The sequence below is a fragment of the Spea bombifrons genome, chromosome 2 (assembly GCF_027358695.1).
Source record: "Spea bombifrons isolate aSpeBom1 chromosome 2, aSpeBom1.2.pri, whole genome shotgun sequence".
In the NCBI taxonomy this organism is placed as follows: Eukaryota; Metazoa; Chordata; class Amphibia; order Anura; family Pelobatidae; genus Spea; species Spea bombifrons.
Genome location: NC_071088.1, coordinates 133,751,305 through 133,770,557, shown reverse-complemented (window position 1 = coordinate 133,770,557; position 19,253 = coordinate 133,751,305). Strand labels below are relative to the sequence as shown.

Below are 19,253 nucleotides of genomic sequence, written 5' to 3'. Positions count from 1 at the left end.
TTTGTCGGGACTTCTAAAGTGAAAACGCATGGAAACTCGCAGATCCGTATCGGCGTCTGGAGCGTAACTGCCCTATTAGTGTCTGGACGTTACGTCCCGTTGGACAGCATTAAAATCCGGGCTGCTGCATCTCGATAAGGGCAGTTATTTTGCTTATATGGGAACTCCGACCAGTTTTTTATATTTATTTTTTACTAGTAAGTTTTAAACTTAAAGTTTCTAACTCTATTATCTAAGCCCGATCTACTTAACAAACACCCTGACTTCTTATTGTGGGGAGCAATAGAATGGCTCGCTTTTAATCACCCTGTCAAACGCTCTGACCGGGAGCGTAACAATCTTGTTTGAAGGGGTCGCAAAAGCAGCTTGGCCCACCGCTCTAGGCGACCTGGGCAACTCCTGCGACTACTTGTCCCCCTTTAAAGCCAATAGGTGCATGTGACACCCCCAGCTAATAGTATGGAGAGTAGAGATCATCCAGATGATTTCTTTCACACTCTCGCTGCATGCTGTGAGCACGGGCGAAGAGACTCACGATTTACCAGGCTGTTTGGGGTCAAAAGTGGCAGAAGCAGGTTGTTTGGGAGCAAAGATGGCACAGACAGGCTGTTTGGGGGGCAAAGATGGCACAGACAGGCTGTTTGGGGGGGCAAAGATGGCACAGACAGGCTGTCTGTCTAACTGTATATAGCGCAGTATATTACTGTATGTAGGTTTAATTCTCACAGAGAAGAATATGTATAATAATAAAAAGCCCCGTGTTGGCCTGAGTTCACTCGCAGCAGATGGCTATTAGATGCTTGCCCACGGCTGGTTAAAGTATCAAACGTTACGAACCAGGTGCGATCTCCATTAAGACTTCTGTGAATGAGCTCCGAAGCTGAGACAAGACGGCGGAAGAAAAAAAAAGGAAACTGAAGCTTTGCCAGCGCTGCCCCGCAGACTTTCTTGGCTTTCTTTTTAGTAAATTTGTCCTTCTGGTGATATCGGGTCGTTCTGTTACATTCCCAACAATAAAAGTTAAAGACACGCTCAAGTGTCTCAAGTCTGAGGCAGGAGTCTCTTCAAAAGAGTCTGTAATAAAGTATTTAAATGTTACTATTGTTAAAAAAAATGCAAATGAAATTGTATTCTGTAGGGGGTCACTTGGCTACCACTTGCGCATGCATATGATGGCTGGAGGGTCCCTTTAAGGCCACGGCTCAGTGATTTATTACTGTTCTGGGGCACTTAATCCGAGAGCAAGGTTAAATAATAAGGCGTTATATTTACCTGCGATAAGCTCTATAGAGGCTGAGGGTGAAGGGTACGCTATAATAGTTAAATATTTTATCACCTTTATCATTGACTTTGTAGTCGAAACCTTTGCATTCCAGACAAGCACCGGTTATATTTAGAATTAATCGCCATTATTCTTTTATACAGCGTACCGGGTAAGTCTGTGTGACAAGTCTGTGCGTTTTGGGACAGATGCCGAATCCTGTTTTAATAGAAAGAAATCCTTATTTGTGTCTCAGCACCTGTACTGAATGTATAAATATGAAGGAATGGTAGTCGGATAAAAATAAATAAATATATATATAAAAAGGAGAGAAATGGCGAGGGGTAAAAAATCATAATCATAATAAAAATATATATATATATATATATATATTTTTTTTACCCCCTTCTATTTTTTATATATATATATATATATATATATATATATATATATATATATATATTTATCTGACTACCATTCCTCCATATTTATGTATTCAGTAAGCTGCCGAGATGTAAATAATGACTGCTTTCGATTAGAAATAGCCTCATTAATAATTGGATTCTATTAAATCAGGATTCTGGGTCAGCTAAGCCCTGGATTGCTGGCTGAGAAAAGTATTTTAACAGGTAACACGCAGGTTGTCTTTTTGGAAGTGACTCCATGAATGTTAATGGAGAAACAGCGTGTCGGGAAGCCTCGGTTGGCTCAGTTCACTTACAGATCCGTGAATCGTCCCCCGATTCTGCAAATAAAATGATCGACGGCCCTGCGATAAATCTACTCTCTGCTCGCCATGTTGAAAAGTAATCAGAGCGCCGGAATCCCATTGATGAGCTGTTAAAAGCGGTGGTGGGGGCCCCGTAAGCCTAGGACACTTGTAATTTTCTGTTGTTGTTGATAGAACCGAGGGCTGTAGTTAACCCTTCTGTTACCCTATAAATACGGGAAGTATTAATCCCAAATACTCCTGCTATCTGATCTTCTTTCACCCCCCTCCCCCCCAAGTCTCAAAACCTACTCCAACTTCTCATTCAAAAGATATGTCTTCAATATTCCATGATTATTATCTATTCATTTAGATAGCGCCATCCTATTCCGCAGCGCTGTACGATGGGCAAAATAGTAACACAGCACAATGTGGATGCACAGACACAAAAGGTAAGGATCCAGTCAGAGATCCAGGACGGTTCCTCTTTGCTTGGCAGACCTTGCTGTGCATGAGCCGCAAGACCTTAAGCCTAAGCAACCCTATATAGTAGCCCAAGAAATGACCCAAATGGGGCGACCGGTTGCCTTTTATACCGGAAGATTGGCCATCGCCCAGCCTTGCTTGAAATGAGGTATAATAAGACGAATGGAGCGATTGACTTCTGGTGAAAGGGTCGGTAACGCTCCGAACAAGACCCGACCTCGCCAGGAGATAACGTAGCCACTGACCGTCTCGCCCCACGCTCCATTCCTGCGGACGTCGACTACATACCCAGCCGATTATAAACCAGAATCAAAGTAATGATTTACCCCACGTTCCTATTAAAAATATAAAAGATCGTTTATTAACATATTCACCGAGATCATCAAGTTTGTCGGCAACTATTCTACCAGCTCGGTGTTTTTGTAAGTGGTTGCCATGGTTACCGCTTCTCGTCATGAAGAACGGGGCATACGCGACATTCTCACAGAGTCACTAGGATGGGCGAATATATTTATATATATACGTGAAACCCGGGCCCGTCGCTCCGTAGCTCCCCCGTTCGTTACCGTCCATATCCGGTTTCTGGTGGGACCGGCCGGTCACCATGGGAAGCTTCGCAGCAAACATTAGAGGAGGCAGCAGCGCTAAGTGTGAACAAATGCGCTCGTTAATGCAGATTACGAGTGACAGCCAAGTATCTGGATACGTCTTAGGAATGCTCCGAGCGACCGCAGCTGTCACTGAAGTGATAGCGGGATTAGCCGAGGAACTCGCTCTACCCGTAAGGGATATGTTCTAGAGGTCGCAAACCCAGCCGGGAGTGCTGTTAATAGATATCCTGGGAGCCTGGCGGGGTCCGACTTCCAAGCGGGCGAGAGAGCCCTTGGAATGCACTTTGCCTTATTTAGGGTTTATTTATTTCAGCCGAGGAGATTACTGAGGGTTAATGCAGAATTCTAGAATGGGCGTTTTAGCTCTTTTTTTTTCTTCTTCTATATCACTGTTATTATTAAATTATATCAAGAAATTCTCGTTAAATAAAAATTAGATTCAAAAATCAGAATTATTTTTATTTTTAAAGCAATTGGGAATTTAGCTTTAAAGCACGCATGTCCCTATCCCATACAGGTAGTGGAGCCGTGATCTTGGTCTCGGCATCCGCCTGATTATCTTTCTTCTGTTAAGTTGCTGATTGATGTTTATTGGTTCGGGCCGCCTTTGTAAGGATTGGATGAGGAGAAGGAAGAGAACTTCATGCCGGGGAATTGATTATACGATGCTATATATTTAATATATATAATTACAGTCAGGGTTTGGGCCTCCTACTTATAGTGAAGGAAAACCTTACTGCTTCAGCATACCAAGACATTTTGGACAATGCTCTGCTTCCAACTTTGGGGAACAGTTTGGGGAAGACCCTTTTCTATTCCAGCACGCGAAGCAGGGTCCATAAAGACACGGTTGGATGTGTTTGGGGTGGAAGAACTTGACTGGCCCCAAAGAGCCCCGACCTCAACCCCATCGAACATCTTTGGGATGAACTGGAACAGAGATTGTGAGCTGGGCGTCTCCTCCAACATCAGCGCCAGACCTCACAAATACTCTACTGGATGAATAGGCAAAAATTCCCACAGAAACTCCCCAAAATCTTGTGAAAAAACTTCCAAGAAGAGTGGAATCTGTTATAGCTGCAAAGGGGGGGGGACAACTTCATATTAACGTCTATTTTTAGAATGTGATGTCATTAAAGTCCCTGTTGGTGTAATGGTCAGGTGTCCCAATACTTTTGTCCATATAGTGTACATATTGGCCCCTGAAGAGCCCGCTTAAAGCCTTGACACCATGTACCGGCAGCATGCTGAGGTGTCGAGAGCGGGGAAGGGAGATGATTTTTATCGAGTAAATTAGCGTGAATATACGACTGCGGAACCAGGTCTCGCAGATAATAAACTGGCAGTTCAATAAAAAAAAATATCAATAATATTTAATGAAACCAATCTCAACACTGTCCTAATCTGGAGTTTCTCTTTGATGCCCAGAAGTCTGCACATTTAATACTACCAGGCGGATGGCACTTATTACTTAACCCATTCCTTGCCGTCGCCTATCTTTCACCTACATGGAGTCCCCGTTTAATGGTTTTAGTTTGTACAGCGCTCCTGTAAAATACGATTCGCGCCGTAAAGTCAGCGAAGCACCACGCAGACATATGGAGCTCTCGCCCCGTAATATTTATCATAAGTACGTCATTAATACCTGTCAAAGGGAGCTTACCGCCCAATATTCTCATACCCCCCTCCCCCGGGAGAAGAAGACAGAGTGATTTGTACGGATCATTATTAGATCATAAGCTTAACTGCCTGTAATTGGATAATGGTTATGGAGTTACTTTCATGACATTTCACCGTGGAATTTACTTTGAAAATACCTCTTTAGAGTGTTACGTGTTCACGTCTATCTGTCCCTTTATGTATTAAAAAGAATTTCACGTTTTTAGGGAGAGGAATGAGCAAACATCATCGGAATGTTAGTGCGTTGAATGAATGTATCGTGCGGTCCTATCATCCCTATTCGAAGACGCGGAAATCATGTCTGTGTATGAAAATATACCGCGTGTGGTTTTTGCTGCCGTCTAAATTACCCGGGAGTTTTCTGCAGCCGTGTTCATCACGCTGATGATTTCTGATGAGGGTTGCAGTTGCGGTTCCTCCTGCTGCGCCTCGTAAAATATCACCGCATTGCGTGAAAGGAAATTTACATAAAATCGTAGAAGTCCCTGTTGGTGTAATGGTCAGGTGTCCATATAGCGCGCCCAAGGCTGTGTGACTTTACCCTGTATAAATGATAATACTGCGTGTGATTAGCGTACCCGGCCTATGGGCCACACAAGCTGCGGTTTACATACCGCGAAGAAACCACCAAAGAGAGAGGAAACCGAATTCCCCTTGTGTCAGCTTCAACGGGAAATGGTTATTTCGAGAGGCGAGGAAGCCAGCGAGCTCTGCATGGAACGCCTTTCTCCTCTCCAAAAATGTTTATTTTATCAGCGGAGAAATGAAATTCATGCCTTTTTTTATTTTTTGGATCATCTGGCCCCTGCTGGGGGTAGCAGTGTACTTCTATCGTTACAGCCCCACTGCTGGGTAAAGCATGAGCGTATTATTATTAATATTATTTATTGTTTTACATATAGCGCCATCAAATTCCGTAGCGCTGTACAATGGGTATCTCACCAAGGGTCGCTTTATCGTTGTATTCTTCCTATATTGAAATACAGTTCAGCAGAATGCGCCGAGAGTATCTGCTAAGCAATCGGAGTCTGAGTATTTTTTTTAATGAATAAATGATCCCGGACAATATTTTATTAAATATTTCTTCTAGAAGAAATATTTAACGTCGGGCACTGATTAAACCTTTTAAATATTTAAAGGGGTTTAACAGAACACAGGAGGGTAGTTTGTTTTCATGGATGAGAAATGTTAGAAAAAGAGGCCATCATTTCAAACTAGAGGGTCAGAGGCTTGGATGTAATGTTAAGCAATTTTTACCAAGAGGCGGGGTAGATAGTTGGAACAGCTGCCCAGCAGAGATGGTACAGGCTAACACAATGAGGGAGTTTAAATAGGCATGGGATAGGCATAAAGTTATCCTGGATCTAACAGAAGACCAAGGACTCATTAAGGTCTGAGGTTTTACATCAGGGAAATTGGGCAGACTCGAACAGCCAAGTGGGTCTTATCCGCTATCAAATTCTATGCTTCTGTGTTATAGTATTCTGGGGAGGAAAAGCAGCAGATTACACTGTATTGGTAAGCGAAGGGTGGTTTATGCTGCTCTGTTCTCACAGGACTCTGGCAATCGGCAGCGGTAATTCTTTTATCCGCGGCTAACAAGATTCCCCTTAAACTTCGTATGTTAAGGAATCCAATGAACTGTTTTTTACAGGCGGGATCCACAATGGAGCCGTTCTGATTTTCCATCTCGATTCCTGAGGAAAAAATCCCAGCAAATAACTGCGTTTGTGACGAAGGCAGCATTTTATTTTTTTTTACATTGAACGCCGCTTTTAATGAAATTTACTCCATTAAGATTTGTTGTGGAGTCTGAAAGGAAAGCGGAGATTGAACCGCATCCAGGAAGGAGGCCTAGAAAGTGAAGCCGGAGCCCGGCAAAGCCTGGAACACGGCGCTTGTGGTTTGGTTCCGTGTGTCTGGGGGTCTCGCTTGTCTTCACAAGTTGGAAGAGTTTTATTTGCTTGTAACCTAAAACCTCAAAGGGAAATTAGTTCAGAAGTTTCCAGTTTTATGTTTCCTCCTTAATTAAAACGTGGTTTGGAGAGCATTTACCCTCTCGGAAGTATCTTGTTGGTATTCTAGTAGTAGAGGAGAATCCAAAATGATTCAGGAGGTAGCTTCACGCTGCTCAGGTAGAACTTCCATGATTCTTAATCGGTCTCCGGCTTGCCAGAAGTTTGCAGGAGAGATGAAGGTTTGAGCGCCCTGACTTCGCTATGTCGGCCCTAAAAAAGCTCTATTAAAAACTGTGAAGACTTTCGACGGACCAGTTCTGTTCTTCTTCTGGTGGAACCTCCTTATACATAATGATAAGGTCAAAAAGAGTAGACGTTCTGGGGTTTATTCACTAATGGGAGAGATCGGTTAGAGCGCCTTGACTTTACTGTAGATAATGAAGGTCCAACCACCGTGAGCTTCTGCTGCACGAAGATCTTGGCTAGCCCTGTATAATGCATAGTTGCAGATTGCTTCGGTTCCCCTCACACATTGAATTAGGCATTATACGGGGCCAGCTCAGCCCCTTTTGTTGGGTAAACTTGCTAGAACGGCTCCTTCAGGATCAATAGTGAAGTAAAAAAGTTAAAACTTCAGCTGACGCTCCTTGCTGAATAAACCTCGTTGGCTGTAAATTGCTTTCTATGTAGGTAATTAACGCTGCAAATTCTGGAATTTCACAATAAAGGGAAAGAAATTAAGTGATTTGGCTAATTGTGGACCAGCCACCATCTCTGGAATAAAAATGAGGTTTTTACAGAAAATCTTTTTTTTTATTGCTACATTTTTTTTTTTTTTATAATTTATATAGTAATAGTTGTTGTAGTAACTTGGTAACCAGGCGCTCATCCACGAGCCAAAAGGTAACGTCTTCTGCTTCTGGAGAGATCCACCAATGTCTTCCGGCCTTCAGGCCCTGGATAAACATGTCCCGCTGAGGGTAGTCTCTATATGTTGTGAGAAATAATAAGTCAATGCAAACTATCCCCGCCGTTTATTATCTATGTCTTCGGCCGCTGTTATGAAAGCTAATCTTTTCCCCGTTGCTTTGAGGTGAACTTTTGCACCAGTGTTTCCCAGCTGGAGCCCGGCCGTCAGGAGGAAACCAGTGGGTGGGAAAGATTAACCAAGATTTAAACATCAGCCGCAAGGGCCGTGTTATTTCAAAGGCACAATGGCAGCTTCGCCTTTTGCGTCGGCCCCGATTCTCTTTTTTTTCTTTTCTTTTTTTTGTTTCATCTCCGGCTTCTGGAGGAAAAATCGCCGCTCGCAGTTTATTTACCCAACGGGAGAACCCTGGGTTTGATTGTTGGGCTTTCACAATCGCGGCAAAGTTCTTCCTGTTTTTCTTAATCACTTGTTTAAAATTTCCAACGGTGGGAATAAAAGGGGGGGGGAGTATATAATCTGTGTGATTCCCAGTGCTATTTACTGAATAAGGCACTTTTAAATTTTTTACATTTTTTTAAAATTTTTATTTATTTTTTACATTAGTAATTTGTGAGTTGCAGGTTAGTTTAAAACATAAAAAAAAAATCAGAAGAGATAAAGTTCACGCTGACTTGTGAACGTTGCGACGCTGTGTGGAAGCCTGCAGTGAAGCTCGTCAGTTAGTCTATCGGGCTCATGGAGGCCGATATTATGACTGTTGGGTTATATAGTCGCTTAAGATTGTCCCTGAAGACAAAAAATAAAATAAAAAAATAAGGGGGTAAGTGAAGGATTCGCTTAATCGGTGAATTTAAACATATCCATTCAGACATTGATATCCAGCATAGTCTGTCATGTAGTACAATGGGGGTCTGGCCGATCCCCCTTACCGCTCATAACATTTATAACTGTAAAAGTTAGTTCTTCTGCCTAAATGTGACGGCAACGCCTAAGGAAACGGCTTCAATCGGCTGTTAAAAGGGAAAAGGTCACGTGGCGTGGAGAGCATGTTACCGGCAGATCGCTGGATTTTTTTTTTTGGCTCTTAAAAAGCAAATGAAGAAAGAAAATAATTTATTTAATGAAATAATGTTATTAAAAATGATTTATTTATTTATTGTTGGTGCATAAAGTAAGGTAATATGAGCCATATTTAAGGGCACAATGTATGTCTTTAGAATAGTGATCCTATCATCCGGCCTGTTCGTTTGACATTTGGGTCTTGTTTATGTAAACTTTGTTTAGTATGATGTCATCGCGGATATCGGGTTCCGCTACACTGGTTTTAGTTTAGTTAAAGCTGCAATTTTCTCCTGTTTTCTTTTCAGATTTAACAAAAACTTCACTGTTTGCACTGAAACGCTAAAATCTGTATCGGTTTTCATACCCGTCAAGGATTTCCTCACTCCTGTGACATTTAAAGGGTAAAAGTCCACGGAGTTTATTCTGCCAGGAGCCAGACGACAAAAAAAAAAAATCCTAGACGGTTTTTTTTTTTTTTTTGCGGGCAATTAAAATAATTAACATTTTTATTGAAACGCTACTCTGAAAAATATTTTTTATGAGAGAAGCAATTACGGCGCTTTGGGTTTTATTCACAAAGCGTCACGTTCCAGCTATTTTGTTAGAAGCATGTGGACGGGCTATCTGTATGTTATAGGAAGACATTTTCAGAGTATTTCTGGCCGAAGAAATCGAATTTGAGACGTTGGCCAAGAACGGGCGGCCGCTTCGTAGCCTGTCCTCCGGTGCGTCCCCCGGTTGGGAGCGTCTCAGGTTTTATCTCTCTCTTGTGCCTTTACAGAGAACCAAAATGTGGGGGAAATTCCTCTTCCGCGGGGTTAACACCAACCCTAGACGTAAGTTTCAGCCTTCATGGGGGTCGTCAGTCCAGTTGGCATCCCCCTAGGCACAAAAGAGCAAAGAGGTCCATGTGTGGACTCAGCTGTAAGTTTAAGGTGGACCCCAAGAAATCCCCCAAAGGGTGGAAAACCATAAAAAAACAAGTCTGAGACGATCAACCAAGAACTGCTGTCCAAAGACCATATATTTCATCAGACTCAAACCCTGCGTTTACTGATATGGATACTTAATAAACCTATGTAATATATATATATATATATATATATATACTAGAAACCCATGCTATGTGTATACTGGGGGGGCAGTAATTATTTGCCCTTGTTAACTTACCCTTCCCCCATTGCTGAAAGCTGATCTATCAGCGGAAGTACTGGAAGTGAGTTTTAAATAAAGAAAGAATTATTGATGTTTATAGCAACAAAAAATAAAAAACACCACTAACCATTGTCTTGACCGCAGTGGGGGAACGGTTAATTAAGGATAAGGTATAGAGAGCTGCGGTCAATGGCAAATTTAATAAAATGTAAATAAATAAATAAAACTGTGTAAATAAATGAAGGCATTATGAAATCAGTTGAATAGAGGAACGAGTCGCTTTGATCACGTTGGCCCGAATGGACGAACTTCCCTGGAAAATAGAGCGTAAGGTTATGTTTGGTCGGCTTCCACCAGTGGAATGCTTTAAGGGGAATTGAATTTGCTCTGATAAGGGTTTTCCTGGGGCGCGGGCCGACCTAAAACAGCGGCCTTACTGTGCAAACACGGGGGCAGGGAGCGCTTTATCACACAGAGAATCCCATTAAGGATCCCCTTCGCCACAAAGGAGCCTGAAATGCAATCGTTTGTCTTTGTGAAAAAATAATGAGCTAACTGGAGGGCACATTTAAGTCTCTATCAAAGGGACAGAGATCGAGATTACCACGGTCTGCCCATTCACTGAAAACCCCAAATCTTATCTTATTTCCCTCCGCTGACATTTAAACAAATAGCTAAATCTATCTCAGGTCTCTCTTAAAAGTGAGACGAAAACCATTGTGCTTCTGGAATAGCCCCGCAAGTCCTTATTAACCTAGAATTCTTTTCACCGCTCAATTTTACTGTTTTTTTTTTATTTTTAAGAATTATAATTTTTTTATTTTATTTATTTTTTTTTTTGCAGTCTTGTTAAATGCGTTTAAAGATATTTTCATACAGCCTTCTATGGTTGTTAATTTATTTTTTATTTTTTTAAATTTTTTTACCTGCATACGGCAGAAATTAGGAATAAAGTGAAGATGGTCTATTAAAAACAAAAAAAAAATGCTTATGGTGGACAAAAAAAAAAAAAAAGATTTGTAGAAAACCAGAAGCATTTTTGGACGGTTTTACTAGATAATCTAAAGAAAAATATTTTGTATGTTTTTATTTTATTTATTTTGACAGAGGGCGTTGAGGTTCCTCTATGGAGCCGTCTTTGACCACACTTAATGTTCTCGACCCCTGCTGGTTATAGTTGTTGGTGGAGCTTGCGAAGTGTGTTAGATCCTTGTGCATGCAGAGCTCACAACTTTGTTAAGTTACGGCTACAATAATAAGACACCTGCTAAGCGTCTGACATCTTTATCCTCAAAATACTCTGCAATATTTAGCAGACACTTGCCCCCCCCAATGCGTAACCTTGTTTCATGTGGAATTACCTTATTGCTTGTAAAATGTGTGCTGATGTTTGCCAGTTGAGGGAAGGTTAAAAGACCTAAAGTAGAAGCTGCCGAACTCCTCCACCATGGTCCGATGATTCATGGCACTGATTGGCTGCTTGAAGCAGCCAATCAGTGGCAACAAAGCTCTCCAAATGAAGCTAGTAGGAGCTATTTCCGCGCAGGTATCAGAACAGACCCCTCACCGCAGCATTCAATCAGCCAGTGTTGGAGGTGACATCTCAGCTAGCTGGGGGGGGCAGGGTAAGGGGCACAAAAAACAAAACGCCAAAAAAACACCAAAAATGTTAAGTGTCTCTTCAAACTAACAGGCTGCCTCTGTCTTCTCGTTTCACCATCATTAGCGCACATTCTGTTTAAGCCTCCATATATCATCTCGCCGGCATATCCAGCAGCAGCTAATGGCTTAAGAGTGCTGGGGGGGGGGGCGACCGGGGCGGATGTGCTTTCCCATAATGCATTTAGATTTACTTCTTACCCCAGACAGGGCATGTTTATTTTGTCACGCGGTGTCACTCCAGACAAACAGCGCGCCCAGATTTACACGGCGACAATGTTTTTACAAGAGCTGCAGTTTCAACCGGTTTCAAGAAAAAACAAAAACACCCAAAAAACACTAAACCAAATACTGGCCGAGTATCTGAACACTCGCGTTCTAGAGAATAAAGCCCCGGAATCCTCCAGCTTCTGTGCTGCCTGTTCGTAATTCCGGTTACTTTGGAGAAGGTATTGAAGTAAAATGTAATTTACGCAGACGGACAGCGCAGGCGGCATTAATCCCGTTCTACACAAACACTAATTATAACGCATACACGGGAAGAAGAAACCGGAAGGGCGAACGCCTCGCTCTCGTGGATATTTTTACATTATAAGCGAAGGATATTTTATGCTTAAAACCCAGTAGTTAATGTATTTTCAGCATATTGGTGTTCTGTACCTTTAAGTGATACAGCAGGGTTAGGGTTATTTTATCCATTAGTATACCCCGGAACTCTATAGTTTGACCAAGGTTTGCCCCAAGCTCTGGGTGAAGGGGCAGATATTCAGGGTTACGGGTTCTGGAACTGACTCCTTCCTTCCGCTGTGATCGTATATAAGACTTTCAATTGTTGCTTTTCCTATCAATATGTTATGGATGATTTCCCTGCTTGAATGCAGGTGACTCAATTAAGTGTATGTTTGAATAATAAGTCATGGTTTCCCACAAGCACCCGTATTCACTAAGGTCTATTAATAGGTTAATATTTTAAGTCTCGGGGTCAGCTCATTATATCATTAATATAGTTTGTGTGTGTGTGTGTGTGTGTGTGTGTATAGTATAGATATAAAATGTCTATTTATAAATCTGTCGCATTTTCAAAATCAAAACTAAAACCGAACTCATAATTAAATAAATCCGTGTATTGGTTACAGGATGATAGCCCTCCTCCTTCCAATATTGCTTGTTTCCTTTACCCCAGCTCCGTTGTGCGTGCGCGTACGTCCCAATGTATACATCCCCCAACTAGATGTATGAGTGGACTAGATGCCTAATAATTAAGCCAAACGCTTTGTGTGATTTTGTGTTTTCATTACTGATGAAGGAAAATTCTACTATTGAAAGCTCTGTCCAGACAATGGTTTGGGGTCACTGAGCTGTTTCCATGGAAAATGAGAACATTTCTGGCTGTAACATACGGTAATTACAAAAGGGTTTCTAACCATCAATTATGCCTTGAAACTTAAACTTGGATCAGCGAACACAACGTGCCATTGGAACACAGGAGTGATGGGAGTGATAAAGGGCCATTGGAACACAGGAGTGATGGGAGTGATAAAGGGCCATTGGAACACAGGAGTGATGGGAGTGATAAAGGGCCATTGGGACACAGGAGTGATGGGAGTGATAAAGAGCCATTTGGACACAGGAGTGATGGGAGTGATAAAGAGCCATTGGAACACAGGAGTGATGGGAGTGATAAAGGGCCATTGGGACACAGGAGTGATGGGAGTGATAAAGAGCCATTTGGACACAGGAGTGATGGGAGTGATAAAGGGCCGTTGGAACACAGGAGTGATGGGAGTGATAACGGGCCATTGGAACACAGGTGTGATGGGAGTGATAAAGGGCCATTGGAACACAGGGGTGATGGGAGTGATAAAGGGCCATTGGAACACGAGTGATGGGAGTGATAAAGGGCCATTGGGACACAGGAGTGATGGGAGTGATAAAGAGCCATTTGGACACAGGAGTGATGGGAGTGATAAAGGGCCATTGGGACACAGGAGTGATGGGAGTGATAAAGAGCCATTTGGACACAGGAGTGATGAGAGTGATAAAGGGCCTCTGTACGGCTATAAAGAGATTCCATTAAAAATCAGCCGTTTCCAGCTACAATAGTCATTTACAGCATTAACCCCGTCTGAGCTGGATTTCTGACCCATTTCGTGTATAAACATTGGACAAAATTTGCTTTTCTTTCAAAAACAAGGAAGTTCTAAGTGACCCCAAACCTTTGAACAGTAGCATGTGTTAAGGTTACCCCGTGTCCAGTCTCTCTATGTTACATTTGCCCCCTGTGGCTGGCGATTTGCCCCCTGTGGCTAGCGATTTGCCCCCTGTGGCCAGCGATTTGCCCCCTGTACATGGTGCACACACAGCGTCCTTGCCGCTTCCTCCGCTGCGTAGTTAGGGAAACTGCTTTGCCTTCTATATGTCGTTCACGTTTCCCGTTGTCAAGAGATTTTTAAGGGGGAAAATAGAGCATTATTCTCACATTTACCTTTTCCTTTCTGCCGCCCTCTGACCTGCAGCTGTATCCTCCAGAACAGCCAAGTTTTTCTGCTTCTAGTAAAATATCTGAAGGGAAACGAAGCGTAATTGGAAAAAAAATAACGTGCTTGAATCACCAGTTTTATTAACCCTTTGTATTCATGATGAACAATAATCATTGAAGACTAACCCGTTTCTACTATTCCATTTCCAAGACCCGGGTTTTAAAAGGTTTGCCTGTTGAAAATATTAACGTGTAAAATGTATAGGTATAAAACTTTTCCAGATCCCAAAATGGTGTTGGATTACACTATTATTATTATTATTATTATTCTTATTACAAAGAAATCCACTGAGTTTGTTACAATGAAGCAGCTGTGAGGAACAGAGAAGTGAATCCAGGAAATATTTAGTAATGTAACAGTACTATGATGTCATAGCGTTACTGGATCATCCTGTGAGCTCCTGGATGAAGGGCCAAAGCGCACTTCAAGAAAGGCCCCCTTGTGGGTCAGACCCCCCCCTCTCCTGTTGTCTGTCTTTTCTAGGAGCTCCGAATGTTTTTTGGGTACGAGGGTGTCACGGCTGTAAATTACAGTAATATGCATGAAATAATGTGTACATAAACTCAATTTTGCAATTTTGTCTTATAAATGTCTTGTGCAGATGTCAAAAGCTCACAAAGTCTTACCCCGTAGACACCCCTTTAGCAAACCGGATGACCTGGTGGGCAAGAAGACCGCATACTCACTGATATTGCCGCGCCCTGCAGTGTGCGGCCGCTTCTTCCAACAAGAGTTAATATGTTCACCCAAACACCCTAAATAAAATCGTGTATGAGAACGGGGCTATAAATGATAGAATAGACATTAATATTTTAGAGCTTCTTAATTAATCCAAGGCGACATCTGATTGCCTTTTGGAGTCAAGAAGAAGTAGTAATGTTCCAAAAATACCTTAATTTGGGTTTTTTGCCTTCTTTTGGATTAAAAGCAGGAAGAATAGATAAAAGGATTGAACTTGATGGAATTTGGTCTTTTTTTTTCAACCTAAATTAAATTTGTTTTTTTTCTCCGCAGGAGGGGTCTGCTGACTATTTATATGGCCAACCAGGTAAGAGATGACTTTGTTATAAAAAAAAAAAAAAAAAAAAAAAAAAAAATCTTTACTCACAGTGCGTGAGCTGAAAAAAGTTCACTATGACTTCCCCTCAAACATGAGAAATAATTTAGAAATCTAAATTTTAATTGAATACTGGCATTTGTCGTGTTTTTGTTATTATTGTTGTTATTATATTATATATTATTATATTGTTGTTAATTATTAATGCCATGTACAGCAAAAAAAAAAAAACTTAAAAAGGAAAATTCTAGAGGGAAGATTCCATGAAAGGAACAGAGACCAGTTTTACTAAAAAAAAAAAAAAATAATAAAAAAAAAGATAGCATTATAATAATCAATTATTCAAGACCTATGTTCAAAACGAAGGACACCATGTAGTTTTAATGCCCAACATTTTAGCTCTTGACTCATCTTCTTCCCGCGACGCAACCAAACAAAATAATATATAATATTTCAAGAACATTCCAGAACATGCTACATTTTGAGCATTAACTAGATCAGGCGTGGATGCTATTTAATTCCATATTATCCGGGTCTTATTGTGCTTTTTTGATAAGAGTGGGCTTTTCTACATCGTCGACTCGATCCATCAGTGTTAAAGGACGAGGACATGACAGTTCAGGAGTTTCTTTAAGAAAATTGATCTGCCTACCAGCCACTTAGTCTACACGGGGAATAGGACATCGGCACCAAGAAACATAAAAAAAACAAAGAGCCCCTCCCCTGCCCCCCAAAAAACAAGTTTTTGGTTTGAAAGATCTTCATGAATAAGAGATTTTGATACAAGCAGACAATATGTATTTATTAAAAAGCCACCATGCGTACGGGGAGCGGGTAAGACAATTCCACCTTTTGTCACCAACCAGTCCTTTGTTTTGAAACTTACCGTAATATCTTCAAATCTACAGATTTTAAAATAATAAGCGCAAGCTACAGACGGTGTGAATAAATCACTTTAGTTATGTTAAAAGCCATGAAGGTGACGATTCTTGTTTGAAAACTCCCGGAAATGTTTGAAATTCTGCACATACTCAGATTAATGCTAAAAAACCCCCCCGCATTTCTGCCTGTGTGTGGGCCGCGTATACCGGTATATACAGAGTCTATAGGAATTTCCCATCGGAGAGCCAATACGACCCCGAATCATTCAACCCTTATATCGCCCGATTCCATTCATCGCAGCTAAGCCGCCAGATCTTCGCATCCGATAATAGATAAAAATAGAGTAACCGACTTTGAAAGTATAGAAGAAACATTTTAATCAAGCATGCGTAAGAAATTCAAAAAGAAAATAACAAAAAAGCCTTTAGCGGGGTACGGGAAGTGGAGTGTTGTGTGTTTAATGATAACTATTTCCACACCAGGGTTAGGGGAAGAGCCTTAGTTCGGATTTAATTGTTTCGTGCGTCCTGTTTTAGGGTTCATGCCCAGAGCCCCAAAAGACAAATCTAATCGTAGCCTAAAAGGAGCCTCGAACATAACCTTTTAACCATGGGCGAGAACCTTGCTGAGAAAATGCGGGGGCAAAAAGACTGCCCCTCGTTAGCTAGAGATGGATGAAGCCTTGCACCCCCACATTATAATATTATAGACTATTGTCTGTGATGTCCTTCCAGAACTAGTTGTATGAATGTTTGTTACTTTTCCAACACTTTCAAACCTAGAAACACCAATAAGTTCTGTCCCATCCCAACTGAAGAAAATGTCATCGATATAGCGTCACAATGCAAGGTGTGAGTTTAAACATTAGGGTGATGAGGACCGGTGTGTACCCCCGCACCTCACATGCAGGCTGGTTTCAATCCTGCTTGTTTCAGAGAGGGTTCTTCTCGATGTTTAAACACTTGTGGAAGGCTTTAGTCAGTGATTATTACACTTGTTTGAGGAGATTCACTAACTTTTAATGCTTGTTGTGATCCAATAGAATTTTAGCAGAGGACAATGAAAGTTTAGTTTCGGGTTCTTCTGCTTACCGTGACGTTCCGCACAAGGATTCAGTTCCTGCTTTACTGTTATCTTAAAAAATTCAGGCTTGAGCCTTTGGCCTGGCTCAGCCCAGCTCATCGTAAGGTTGGTAAATTGAGGGGTGGCTTCCGGAAAGATGTTGGTGAGGACTTTGCATATCTAAGGGGTATCTTTGACTCAACCCAAGACCTGGCCGGTTCGCTGGCATGGTCGACTCACCTCGTTCGCTATATATCTATAAGCACATATACATACAGAAGCCTATTCAGATCTTTGCGTGAGATTTGACCTTTCCAACCCACCAGCTTCACTCTGGATTGTGAATGATCAACCCCAACGAGCTTCTGCTGCAAGGAGGGCAAAGCTTACCGCGATTGGTCAATATGGGAGAGACCATCTCACCGATTTATTAATGCATTATACAGGGTAAGCCTAGTGGTACCACTTCATAACATACGGATAAATTGGTTGGTTCTAAAAAAGAACTGATCAGGAGACACACGGCTCATGGTTTCAGTGAATAAACCCCACACGGATTGTATATACATCTGTTTTATAGAATGTCTATTACCTTTATGTTAACTTAATGATCTTGTTGGCAATGCCTTTTTGTATAGAGCTGTAGCTGTCAAACTCTCCTGTTCCGTCTGGATCATTAGTGAATATCCCAAGAACCTGACATATAAATTGAGACACGCGGTTAACGGGGGCCGACAGATGGCATCGTCAACTGGACATCCAAATATCGTTGTATATATTGACACTTAAATTGCTGGCAAGCGCCTTCATTCCAAGGGCACAGTTGGATATTCTGAACAGATGCCGATACTTACCCCAAACTGTAGGGCATTCTGTGACTGTCTCCTTGCGGTTACAATCAAGTATTCTGTAACGGAATCACACCTGTTGGGTGCTTGAAAACTTTTTACCAACACAAGGTGGACTTCCTTAATGTCATCCGAGGAAACAGGAAGAATTGGTCTAGAAAAAATGAATTCTACCATATGTAATAAGGAATAAATAAGATGGAATACATATTCCATGTTATGAAGGGTGGCTGTAGCCCACCAATTTTTCAAATGTAGCAACATAATAAAAATATTCATTATTTTTTTAAGTTTTATTTTAGCTCGCTCTAGAGTGAAAAGTCCGTGTTTAATTCGTGTCGTGGTAGGTTGAGCAGTCCCTGTTTTTAGGGCCAAAGGTCTCTTGTACCAAACTGTAAAATAACAGCTGGTGTAGTAGGGGGGGGAAGACTTTGTTCCAGCTACCCTGCTGAATGTAATACTTTTACAGCCAACGAAACAACATTCTTAATACCCTTGAATGCTCAAACCCTTTCTAGAAATAATTCTTTACTCAAAAAAAAAAAATCCCATTCATGTTTTTTGTACGGACCAATTAATTGTTCTGTGATGCAAAGGCAGGCTCTGATAGGATGTTGCCTTAGGAACTGGAATAAGCTTCTAAAAAGTTTTTTTTTTTTTTAGGGGATTAAACATTCAGAGGAAAGAATAAAATGGCAAATGTGCCAACAGCAGTTTAACCCCTTTGCGATCAATAATGGAGGGGATACGTCACAAAAATCTGACTCTAGAGGACAGATGACGTGTTCCCTATGTCATGACCCCCCTGATTGCTGTGCACGGGGAACTCTTAACAGGTTTCAATTAGCAAATGTAGCACCAGCGTATTCTTCAGCACTGTACAATAATCAAAAACATGAGGTTACTGTCAACTTTGAAACCGATACAATATGGCCTCCTAAAAAGTGTCAAAATGGCCCTAGAAAAAATCCCGGGGTGTCTTCTTCTCATTAACTTTTAGTTTTATATCTGTGACCGCTATTGAATTTACAGGTCCACCACGTTGCGTTTAAAATAAATAGGGCGTCTTAAAAAAATATATAAGTAGATTGCCTGCAGAGGCTTAGGTGGGGAGGCCTGGCTATTATTACTATTATTTTTGTAATTATTTGTATTACTGTTATTATTATTAATATACGTATAATTATAATTGTCACTATACACAATTTACGCTTGCGAGCTTTAGTGATAAAAATACTATTTAAAAAAAAATATATATTTTTTTATTATTAAGCTCTTTTAAACAGGGCCCTGCTCACTCTGTATGTCTTCTTGTTATGATTTATACTAATTATGTTCTTTTTACACTTTGT

At 41.3% G+C, this 19,253-nt stretch overlaps 1 protein-coding gene across 1 annotated transcript in view; it reads left to right on the top strand.

Moving 5' to 3' along the window:
• Window positions 1-19,253, top strand: part of TMEM135 (transmembrane protein 135) — a 120,474-nt gene that overhangs the window by 14,815 nt on the left and 86,406 nt on the right. Inside the window, exon 4 of the mRNA XM_053456562.1 lies at window positions 15,067-15,100. Within this exon, the coding sequence (XP_053312537.1) occupies window positions 15,067-15,100 (34 nt within the window). The remainder of the gene's footprint in view (window positions 1-15,066; window positions 15,101-19,253) is intronic.